At 45.9% G+C, this 12,158-nt stretch overlaps 1 protein-coding gene across 9 annotated transcripts in view; it reads left to right on the top strand.

Annotated features, from left to right (window-relative positions):
- Nucleotides 1-2,426: 2,426 nt before the first annotated feature.
- The window catches only part of LOC140395751 (sentrin-specific protease 2-like), a 117,859-nt gene continuing 108,127 nt past the window's right edge, over nt 2,427-12,158 (top strand). For 4 of the 9 annotated variants that reach the window (XR_011936294.1, XR_011936299.1, XM_072483930.1 and 1 more), the window contains exons 1-3: nt 2,427-2,617; nt 5,972-6,027; nt 7,017-7,156. Coding sequence is in view for 5 of the 9 variants with exons in the window: in XM_072483930.1 (XP_072340031.1) it covers nt 2,502-2,617; nt 5,972-6,027; nt 7,017-7,156 (312 nt within the window). In the remaining 4 variants the exon portion in view is untranslated. The remainder of the gene's footprint in view (nt 2,618-5,971; nt 6,028-7,016; nt 7,157-12,158) is intronic. The other 5 variants (XR_011936309.1, XR_011936303.1, XM_072483916.1 and 2 more) reach the window with 2 other exon arrangements.

Raw genomic sequence — 12,158 nt, 5'->3', positions numbered from 1 at the left:
GGCAACATAGACAGCTCCCAGGCAAGTTCCTCCAAGCTGTAAGAATTTAGCGTGGAAGAAGGTATCCTCTTGTGGGGGATGCATGTGATTGTCCCGGAAAAAGGACAAGAACTGAGGGACTTGCACAATGGGCATCCAGGTGTGACCAAAATGAAAATGTTGGCCTGGAGTTATGTCTGGTGGCCAGGCCTCGACACCGACATTGAGAAGGTGACCCAAAACTGCTGCATTTGCCAGGAGCATCAGAAGCTTCCGCTGGCCGTGCCCCTACATCACTGGGAATGGCCAGGGCGGCCTTGGGCGCGCTTGCATGCGGATTTCGCTGGCCCTTTTCAAGGATCCATGTTCCTTCTATTAATCGATGCCCAGTCTAAATGGTTAGAGGTGCATAAGATGGTAGGCACAACGTCCTGCACAACAATCGAGAAGATGCGTTTGTCTTTCAGTACGCATGGCCTCCCCGAGGTGCTGGTCACGGACAACGGCACTCCATTCACAAGCGAGAGTTTGCGAGGTTCATGAAGATGAATGGCATACGCCATATCCGCACCGCTCCATACCACCCGGCTTCCAATGGGTTGGCGCAGTGCAGACATTCAAACGGAGCCTAAAGAAGCAGTCTTCCGAGTCTATGGACACAAGACTGGCTTGTTTTTTGTTTTCATACAGGACCACTCCATATGAGATGACTGGGGTAGCTCCCGCAGAATTCCTAATGGGCTGGAGACTTCGCACCCACCTTAGCATGGTTTTCCCAGACATTGGCGCAAAAGTAAGCCGCACTCAAGAACGGCAGGGACGTGGCCTTTCTCGGCATTGGCCGATTCGTCAGTTTGCGCCCGGTGACCCAGTGTTCGTTCAAAATTTTGCTGGTTGTGCCCAGTGGGTCCGTGGCATTATCTTTCGCCGAATGGGCCCTATCTCTTACCAGGTGCAAGCCCAGGGTCGTCTACAGCGCAAGCATGTAGACCACGTTCGGTCCAGAAGACCATTTCTTCCAAACGTTCCCCGCCCCCGGAGCTCATTTCTACAGCCACAGAGACCAGACACAGTGGAGAGTATTCCTCACAATCTTCCTCTGGTGCCGCACTCAAAACCTGCGCAGGTCGTTGCAGAACCGCGTGGAGATTGGGATGCCGAGATGACGGAGGCAGTGGACTCTGACTCCGAGACACAGACACAGGACGCCTCAGAGGGGGAGTCCTCGGGCCCACGGGCCGTAGATGTACAACCATTATGTCGTTCATCACGGAAGCGCCGTTCTCCATCTCGTTACACGCCCCCCAATCCAGCGTCTCGTGCAAATGGTGTCCGGCTGCGGCAAAATGAGCCCGGCGCCCTCATTTGCCAGGGTCTTGCGTGGATTCTTTGGACTTTGGAGGGGGAGGGATGTTATAACCTGCCTGCTTACCACTGGCTGGGGACTAATGGCAATCCCACAATCCTTAGGGAGTATGAGCTTCCCCAATGAGGGGGGCGGAGAAATCATTAGCAGATTCCCTGCATAGAGCTGGCCAGTATGGAACCAATCGTGGCCCACAAACACTTTCCATACTTCTTCATTCCCTTAGCATCCAAAAAGCTATCCATCTCTCTCATGAATATATTCAAGAACTTTGCGTCCATAGCTTTCTTTTAGTTTTTGCTGACTAGTCAGACTCATGCTGAGCCAGGGAGTCCTCATTGATCAGTGTCCTGGGTCAATTTTATTACTAAAGACTGGTAACCACTTTTTTTAATACACTAGTATTGGAAAAAATGTTTTTTTTTCCCTGGCCAGTTATCATTTTGCAAAATTATGGCTTCCTCAAACCTGTACAGTTCAGAACTGAGCATGTGGTCACCTTTTGTGCCTCCCAATAAAATATGGTGCCAGCCCTACAGAGAAGCGAGACAGTACACCCAAATTTGGTGCAGATTCAGCAGCGACATTGATAAAAGTGCCTGCAACACAGATAAATATCCCAAACAGCATCCCAGAGACAATAATAAAAAGATGCCACACCAAAACAGGAGGTAGTGGTTGGGGTGGCCTAAAGCTTGGCGAAAGAGGTTGGTATTAAGGAGGGCCGTAAAGGATCCAGAAGGTCAAGACAGCAGATGCATGGGAACACCACCACCACCTGCAAGTTCCCCTCCAAGCCACACACCATCCTAACTTGGAATTATGCCCACATCTATTGAACGAATAAAAAAGGCTGAGTGGTTTAGAAGGGAATGAAAGACAGGGCAGTTGAAGACAAAATCACTAATGGTGAGGGACAAAGTGAATTGTACACGATTCAAGGACGTTTCTGGCCTGCAGAAGCCGAGGGTTAACAAAATTGCTTGGCTTTTTACAAAGACAAGTGAAGACACATCTATCCGGATGCCAGCTGCCTCTCTTACAGGAGCAACTGAACATTCAGCCAACAGGCCGAGTGCGCACGCGCGCCTGCTGCCGTCTCCCTGGCAACGGGCCTGGCCCAGCCGAGGCCTGCGACCCTCGCCTCCAGCGGGATATGTACGAATGGATCCGCGGCAATATCACCTCGCTTTTCTCTGCCGGGCCGAGAGCTCCGCAACTCAGTGTTTCTAACCGGAGCGGCACTGTTCCCGCCAAGAGGAACTACCAGAGGTGGGTGTCGGAAGTCAGCTAGGCCGCGGGGGGAGGGGCCGCGGGTCAGACAAACACAGCAGCCTCCGGCCCTGCAGCAAGCGGCGGTCCACACATCGAAATAACTCCCGTTAACTTTAACTCAAGGTCTCTTAACGACTGATACAATTATTGGGCTTGTCCACTGCAGCTAGTTTCTGACTGGTGCCAGCATAACTGCTGCCCTTGGCGCAACTTGCACCCCTACTTGCTGACATACTGGCCTCCTTGTCCACCAAAGTTTCAGTTCTAATATTCTCACCTTTGTTGGATCATTAAATGAAAAGGGAAAAAAATGCAGCGCTATCGGGAAAGGGGAATACAGTGATATGAAGTGAACTGTGCTTTCAGAGGGACAGCACGAATTCAATGGACCGAATAACCTTCCATGCTGTAAACATTCTATGATTGTTTTCAAATCCTTCCATGCTCTTGCCCTTCCATCTCTCTGTAACCTACAATCCTCTGAGACATCTACCATTGGCAGATGTGTCTGTCTGAAGTGTAAGATGTCTCTCCTGAAACCTCTGTCTCCTTTAAAGCAGTCCTTAAAACCAACCTCACTCAAATACTCAGGGAGTCCGGTAATAATAACTTCATTGAGAATTTGGAGGCAGTTTCGCCAACACTTCGGGTTGGGGGCAGGGTCAATGGAAATGCCGATTCAGGGGAACCACAGATTTGAGCCAGGGAAGTGGGATGGAAATTTTCGGAAATGGGAGGATAAGGGGATTAAGACGCTAAAGTATTTGTTTCTTCGGGGTTGGTTTGCGGGATTGAAGGAGCTGGAAGCGAAGTATGGGCGGGAGCAAGGGGAAATGTTTAGATACAAGCAGGTTTGAGATTTTGCCAGAAAGGAGATACAGAGCTTCCGAGGAGGTGCTGACGACAGGGGGACTGGGGAAGGGGGTAGTGTCGGTGGTTTATGGAGCTATTTTGGAAGAGGAGAAGGCACCACTGGAAGGGATCAGAGCAAAGTGGGAGGAAGAGTTGGGAGAGGATACGGAAGAGGGGTTCTGCTGTGAGGTGCTCCGGAGAGTGAACTCCTCCACCTCGTTCACGAGGTTGGGGCTGATACAGCTGAAGGGCGAGGATGAGAAGATGTGTGTGAACGTTGCCCCGGGGGGGGGGGCTAAATCACATTCATATGTTTTGGCCCTGTCCAAAGCTGGAGGATTACTGGAAGGAGGTTTTAAGGGTAATTTCTAAAGTGGTGCACGTGAAACTGGACCCGGGCCCCCGGGAGGCCATATTCGGGGTGTCGGACCAGCCAGGGTTGGAAACGGGTGCGGAGGCAGATGTTGTAGCCTTCGCTTCGTTGATCGCCCAAAGGCGGATCCTGATAGGTTGGAGAGCAACCTCTCCACCCTATACCCTGGTGTGCCGAGGGGCCCTGTTGGAATTCTTGACTCTTGAGAAGGTTAAGTTTGAACTGGGGAAGGATGGAGGGGTTCTACAATTCATGGGCATTATTCATTATGCACTTTCAAGAACTGGATAACATCGAACATTAGTTGGGGGGGGGGGGGGGGGTGGGTGGCTGTGTTTGTTAATGGTGACTATGGGTGATTCCTCATTCCTTTTTGTCCTTTGTTTATGTGAACGTGCGGGCTAATGTTTGGGGTTTGGTGGGACGATGGGATTGTTATTGATATGGGGATTGACATATTTGTTACTGATTATTTGTTGTTGGTGGGTGTAAATTTGGGAGAAAATGTGAAAAAGGGAGAGAATAAAAATATTTTTTTTAAAAACCTACCTCACTGTCCAAGCTTTTGGTCACCTGCTATCTAATTAAGCAGTTTGGTTATCATAATTATAGCATGCCTGCTCTCTGTCAGACCTATCCAGTCAGTCTCATTGCCCTACTTTAATGTTGTGATCCTGCAAGTTTATTGCCCCTCGAGTACCTATCCAATTTATTTTTGAAATGATTGGTTGTCATCTTTTAGATAGCAAATTTTTTATTCTTTCACTGAGTGTGGATGCTGTTGGTTAGGCCAGCACAATCCAAAGATGTGCCAGTTGGGTGGATTGGCCATTTTGCCCATCTTGCCCATGCCAACCTGAGGACACCCAGGCGCCCTTTCTAATCTCACCTCCCTGCACCCAGGCCATAGCCCTGTAGTTTAGAACACTTAAGGTGCAGATCCAGGTACCGTTAAAAGAGTTTAATGTCGCTGCCTCCACCACCAACTCAGGCAGCGAGTTCCAGACTCCCATTACCCTTTGTGTAAAAATTGTTTTCCTCATGTCCCCATTACATCTTCTGCCACTTATCTTGAACCTATGTCCCCTGGTTCTAGAATTCTCCACCAATGGGAACAATTTTATCCTGTCCACCCTATCTCTTCCCCTCATTATTTTGTCCACCTCAATTAAGTCACCCCTCGGCCTTCTTTGTTCCAAGGAAAATAACCCCAACCTGTCCAATCTCTCCTCGTAGCTACACTTCTCTAGCCCTGGCAACATTCTTGCAAACCTCCTCTGCACTCTCTCCAGAGCAATTACGTCCATCCTGTAATGTGGTGACCAGAACTGCAGACAATTCTCCAGTTGTGGCCTCATCAGTGTTTTATACAATTATAACATTATATCCTTACTTTTATATACTAACTAAATTTCCCCCAGACCTTGTCAAGGATCCTCAAATTATTATTCCTTTTGTCTACTTTATTGTGATGCCCACCACCCCCTGCCAATTTTGTGAATCTCCCTGCAAGGATATTGGTCGCAGTCCAAATGAGGTGCAACCTGTCCCTTCTTAATAGGCATCTGTTGCCCGAGATTTGGATCCAGTGCCCCAAGAATCTGAAGCCTCTCTTGCATTATGCCTCAAGCCACACATTGCTCTTCTCTATCTTCCTATTTCCACCCTTGCTGGCACATGGCACTGGGAGTAAACTAGAGATTACAACTTTTGAGTTCCTACTTTTTTAACTTCCAACAAGAGGCTTGGTTTTCTGAGCATAATTGCAAATTACTGCTATGATTCCAGGAACCCCATGTCTATAATGGACAGTCACAACAGGATTTCTGAAAGGAAAGCCAAACATATTCTCAGAATGACTTCGGTAAAAAATCTCTGCATCCAAACATGTTGACGCAAACTGGCTTCTCCTTTAATGGGATATCTCATGGGTTTGATCTCCATTCTGTGAGGAAAAGTTAAACGTTTGTCATATGTTTTAATGGAGAGTCAGGTTCTTTAAAAAGCATATTTCCCAGTGGAGAAAAGCCCATCCATTCACAAGAAACTCGACTGTGTTTTCCTTATGCAATGTAAGTCTCTCAATATTGTCTTTAAATTGATGTCATTTTGATCTTTCTCCTCAGTGTCCAGACTTCTAATGATGAAATTGAATGGATATCAGTAAAAAGGCAAAGGCTGGGTATGTTTGTTTTTACAGGATAACATCTTTTAGTTGAACTGAAGATACTATACTGCATGATTATTTCACACCCTGTGCTTTTATGTTGCCACTTCCCTTTCCTTGTTGTAAATGGAGAGTATTAATGTTTTCCATCAAGGCTTGGTTTGGGTTCCCAAGCTTCCACCAATGCAGAGCAGAGGGTGGAGTTTGCACATTCTCCCCATGACTGCGTGGGTTTCCTCCGGGTGTTTCGGTTTCCTTCCACAGATCAAAGCTGTGCAGATTAGGTGGGTTGCCATGATTAATTGCCTCTTAGTGTCCAAAGGTTAGGTAGGGTTGTGGGGGAGTGGGTCTAGGTAGGGTGCTCTTTCAGAGGAACGATGCAGACTGAATGGCCTTCTTCTGTACTGTTATGTTTATTTGATTCTATGAAGGTGGGAGAGTTTTTGGAAAAAAATCTGGGAAAATGTTGGATCACTACAAAGCAGAAATGTGTACAGCACCTTTTAGTGGATGCATTGGTGGTCATCTTCCAAGATTCTTTAGACCATGACCCCTGGTTCCCCTACCATTGGAATCATTGAAAATTTGTTTCCTAGTAGTTAGTGAGAGACACTAATTAGATTAGCTTGAAACTGGTAGATGATAAAGAGACCATCTCATCGAGACATCCAAAGGATGTTTAAAAAGACACAAAAAATAACTTGATACAGCAGTTGGGGCTGTGGTATACTGAGCTATAAAATGATAAGAGTGCAGTTTTCAGCATGGTTTATGCCCAATCTGGAGAAGATGCTGAGCTGACCTGACTCTCATCATGGGGAAGTTGGCTCCAGAGTGCTGTCTCACACCTTCTCACAACTAGCTGTGGAAAGGGATTAGCAGGGACCTTGCAGTAGATGTTCAGCTTGTCCCTCCAGCCAAAGAACATGGAGGAAATAATCACAGGGAAAATGGAGCAAAAGGAAAATAGCTCAGAAGAAAACAAATGGTTCTTTGTTTTCTAGGTGACTTTGTGAATACAGTTAAGAAGTCTATATCGGGGTTTGTCAGCTATATGAGATCATTGTCACCATTTGGTTACAAGGTCATGCAGGTAGACTCAAAATCCACCGTGCAGAGGAAGCAGACCCAACCATTAAAACAGGTCAGTGCTATCATTTTTAAAAAAATATATATTTTTATTCTTCTCCCTTTCCACACTTTCATCAAATTTACACCCACCAGCAAATACATTCCAACATACCCTCCACCCTGCCCAATGTTCGATGTCATCCAATTCTTGAAAATGCATGATTAACAACGGCCATGAGTTGTAGAACCCTTCCATCCTTCCCCTCAGCTCAAACTTCACTTTCCCGAGCGTTAAGAACTCCAGCAGGTCCCCCGCCATGCTGAGGCATAGGGCGGAGAAACTGTCTTCCACCCCAACAGGACCCGCCTTCGGGCGATCAACGAGACCAAAGGCTAAGACATCTGCTCCGCGCCCGCTTCCAACCCCGGCTGATCTGACTTCTGGCTTCTAGGGGACCTGGTTCAAGCCTCATGTGCACCACCTTTGAGATTACTCTGAAGACCTTCCTCCAGGAGCCGTAGGAACATGATTTTTGGGCCCCCACATCGCTCACAAACATCCTCATCAAAGAGTCAACTCATCCTTGTCCTTGTGAGATGTCCGGCGCCGACCCCCCCCCCCCCCCGTAATCATCTTTTCAACTTCCTTAAAAAAACTCCTATGGCAAAAAGATTGGCAGGCGCTGAAAAATAAACAACAACCATGGCAACACATTCACAGAGGAAGACCATCCCACCTTGCCAAGTCTGCTTTCACCCTCCTCACCAAACCAGTAATATTATACCTATGGACCCCCCCCCCACACCTTATCCCGTGCCACCTGCTCCTCCAGGTATCTAAAGTGCGTCGCCACCCTATGGAATGGCAGCTCCCCACCCCCGGTCAGGACACCACAAAATATTCGCTTTTGTCCAAATTTAGCTTGTACCCTGAAAAAGACCCAAACATTCGAAGCAGCTCCAGTATAGCACCCATCAACGCACTTGGTTCCAACACATACAATAACAAATCGGCTGCATACAAAGATACCCTATGCTCCACCCCCGCACTATCCCCCTCCGCACCCCAGAACTTATCAACGGATGGCCAAAGGCTCAATCGCAAGCGCAAACAACAGGGGGGACAAAGGACATCCGGTGCAGTGCAAAATATCTCAAATTCATGTTATTTGTGCGGACGCTCTCCCTCAGCTGCCTGTATAGTAATCTTCCCCGCTCCACAAACGTGGCCCAATCCCAAACCGCTCCAAAACCGCCATCAAGTACCCCCACTCTACCCAGTCACATGCTTTCTCGGCGTCCAATGCCACCCCCACCTCTGTCTCCCTCCCATCCGCTGATGCCATAACTACATTCAATATCCTCCTTATGTTCGAAAAGAGCTGCCTCCCTTTCACAAACCCCATCCAATCTTCCTCTATAACCTGAGGGAGGCACTCCTCAACCTACCCACCAACACCTTCACATCCACATTCAAGAGTGATATGGGCCTAGAAGAGCCACACTTTGTCGGATCCTTATCCTTCTTGAGCAGCAAGGAGATCGATGCCTGCCCCAAAGTCTGTGGCAACACCCACTTCCGTACTGCCGTCTCAAACATCCCCACCATCAGCGGCGCCAACTTATCCCCAAATTTCTTATAGAGGTCAGTACTATCATTAGTCAAAGCTAAGCTTATAGAAATAACCAGACAAAGGAGATAACTGTGATATTTGATATTTTCCATTGCATTATTTGTTTACTATAACTCTTGACAATGTGAATTTTGCCTCTGTGATGTGAAACATATGAGGGGACCTGGATGTGGTGTTACTCTGAGTCTGACCTGCACACTGCAAAGAGCTGCTGCTCACTCCTGCACAGCTGCTCCATGCACTGCAAAGGGATTCCTTTGCTCTGTATTACTTCTACATGTCTGCTGCCAAATAACGATAGGGTTATGTGAGGGAAGTGATTAGTGCAGCATCCAATTTTTCTGTGAGGGGCTAATTGGTAAGTGAGTCTCAGCCATCTCATTTCCATGGTGTTCCAACAACTGTGCCTGTAATCTGTCTGTGTTTCCGGTCTGTACAAGCCTTTTCTTTTCATATTGGCTTGGTACTGCCTTTTCCTTTGCATTGCTGGAGAGAGAAAGAGAACAAGCAGTCATTGCTATTGGTCTGCCCTCACTCATGATTTATTTTGCTGCATCTTTTCAGTGGGCTTTGAATTACAGATATCGGAGGTTATCTTGAATGTGGCAGCAGGGAGGGGAGGCAGGGTGGTGAAGAGAAGTGTTCATTCACCTTTGTAAAGTGGCAGTTTTCATCTTTGTCTGGAATGAGATTGAGAATAGCTATATTGTATTTTTAGTAGAAATATGGATTACATTTTGATTGTTTTGATTGTAAATTTCAAAAATGGTGTTACAATTGTGATGAAAATGAGCACTGTGCATTTGTGATGAATTGTGTGTGTGTACATGTATAATGTGCGATTTTATTGAGTTTGAATTGAGACACAGTTTAAGAGTAAATCACTCCCTCTGCTGGCCCACGCCAATGCCTGCATATTGGCCATGAACAGAACTCTGATCTCCGGGTAAGCGTTCTCCAAGGTGGCCTTCAGGACGCGTGACAACGCAGAATCGCCAAGCAGAAGCTTATAGCCAAGTTCCGCACACATGAGTGCGGCCTCAACCGGGACCTGGCATTCATGTTGCATTACATTCATCCCCCACCATCTGGCCTGCAAAATCCTACCAACTGTCCTGGCTTGACACAATTTTTACCTCTTTAACCTGGGGTTACCCCATCTCTGGATCTGTAAAGATTTAATCACCTGCTAATGCTCGCATTCCAAGCATTGTCTGGCATCTTTGAATCTGTCTATATATATATATGTTTCTGGAACATACCTCTGCATTCACCTGAGGAAGGAACAGTGCTCCGAAAGCTAGTGACATCGAAACAAACCTGTTGGACTTTAACCTGGTGTTGTAAGACTTCTTACTATGAACAGGATTGACATTGACTGATGCCTTCACCTTTTTGGCTCATACATAAGGAAATGGTCAGAATAATGGCTGATGCAATGTTATACCGAGAAGTGGGAAGAAAAATGAAGAGAAGCAACAATAATGGTACAATTTAGGGTTGTAGGAATATGGAGACGTGGAGATTCAGTGTACAAAGTCATAGTCATTAAAGCAATCTTTGAAGGTGGTAGGACAAGTTGATAAGCTTATTTTTAAAGAAAAAGTTTACAAGGTCCTGGGCTTTATAAGTAGCCAAATAAAGTACAAAAAATTGAAGTTATTCAAACACTTTATAAATCCCTGGTACCGAGTTATGTGGAGAGACAAGAGAAGCTGGGATTGTTCCCTGGAGAAAATAAAAACTTAAAGGGAAAATTTATTAGAGGTCTTTGATAAAGTAGATAGAAACTGTTTCAAGTGGAAGGAAGGTCAGTAACTGGAGGACATGAATTCAAGATAATTGGCATTTGAACCGGAGGGTAGATACAAACTTTTTTTTTGTGCACTAAAGGGTGGACCCTGTGGGTAGCCCATGCTTTCCCCCTGGAACATACCATCTGGGAGGGCTGCATAAAGTTGTTCGCAACCAGAAATCAAAACTATTTGATAATTTGCCTGCTAATCACTGCTGCAAATTACTGGGATAGATGTAATTCTCCTCCACTCGCTGCATTTTGCTTTATGATTCTTTGACTTTCGGTAGTGGGAAGCTGCCAGTGCCCAAGGAAATACACTCCAGCATTGAGAAATGACAGTTAGAAATTACAGATTTAATGGTCAGTTCAACCACATGCTTTAAGTACTTAACAAAGTCTTTTTAAAACTGGAATGCAAATATTTCCACATTCAGCTTTCAAAATTGTGACATTTCAAAATAGTATATTGTTTGTCCTAAATTAATTCTGATAGCTTAGTTGCTTGAAGTTCTGATTTGAATATGGCTGCTTTGCGAATATTAGTGGGAGATTGGGTTCATAAAGTAGATTTCCCTTCTCAGTTGGTAACTCTCCCCTGTGGGTTGCTGTACTGACAGAGTTCTCCATTGTCAGAGGTACCATCTTTCCAATGAAACATTAAACCGAGATCCCACCTATCAGTTTAAATGGACGTAAAAATAAATTCCCATGGCATTATTCAAAGAGCATGTGGGTTTTCTGATGTTCTGACCAATATTTATCCCTCAACAAACACCACAAAAACAGGTTATTTGATATCTCCTGCAGTGCAGAAAATTTTTCTCGAGAAAAACAATGGCTAAATTTGTGATGAATATCAGTAATTAACTGACTATTCATGGGACATCTGAGGACATGAAAAACATTATGCAAATCCAATCCTTTGGTGCTTGTAACTCTGGAACCTTACCCAAAAGGGTGTTCTTCATATGCCAGCTGATAAAACAGTGATCAACAGCAGACAAGGTAGCATTGGAAGGTCTCTCAGTTGACCCCATCCTCTTCTTTCCCAGTGTTTATACGTTTGCATTTTTGAGCAGGGGCAACTGGAAAGCAGACCATATGAAGGACCATTGCTGACTTTCTCTTCTCCAAATTAGGGGCTAACATCAATGTCCAATTGCTGCTTTGGCTAAGGTTAGCTAATAACGCAGACTGGGTAAAATAGGTGATTTAAATTCATTTTAACTCCTAATTAGTGCCCTTATTTCTTGCTCTGCTTAGGTCATCCCAAACCAAATGCAACCTGTGATTGAAGAGACAGGCAGCAGATGAACATAACTTTAAACTGGCTGCCTGGAGGGTTTGTTTAAGAGTATTAAAGGTGTGCAGGTTAGGTAGATTGGCCATGCTAAAATTACCCCTTAGTAACCAAGGATGTGCAGTTTAAGTGGGGTTACAGGGATAGGGTGGGAGAGTGGGCCGAGGTAGTGTTCTCTTTCAGAGGGTCGGTGCAGACTCAATGGACTGAATGGCCTCTGTGGTGATATGCATACATGCATATCTGTATATAACTGGACAAATGTATAAAGCCGTTTATCGATGTATGTAATCACAGGTATGACCTCCTGCCAGTGGGGGGCATCAGACATGCATCACGTGAC

This window comes from Scyliorhinus torazame, chromosome 2 (assembly GCF_047496885.1).
Source record: "Scyliorhinus torazame isolate Kashiwa2021f chromosome 2, sScyTor2.1, whole genome shotgun sequence".
NCBI lineage: Eukaryota > Metazoa > Chordata > Chondrichthyes > Carcharhiniformes > Scyliorhinidae > Scyliorhinus > Scyliorhinus torazame.
This window is presented reverse-complemented; position numbering and strand designations above follow the sequence as displayed.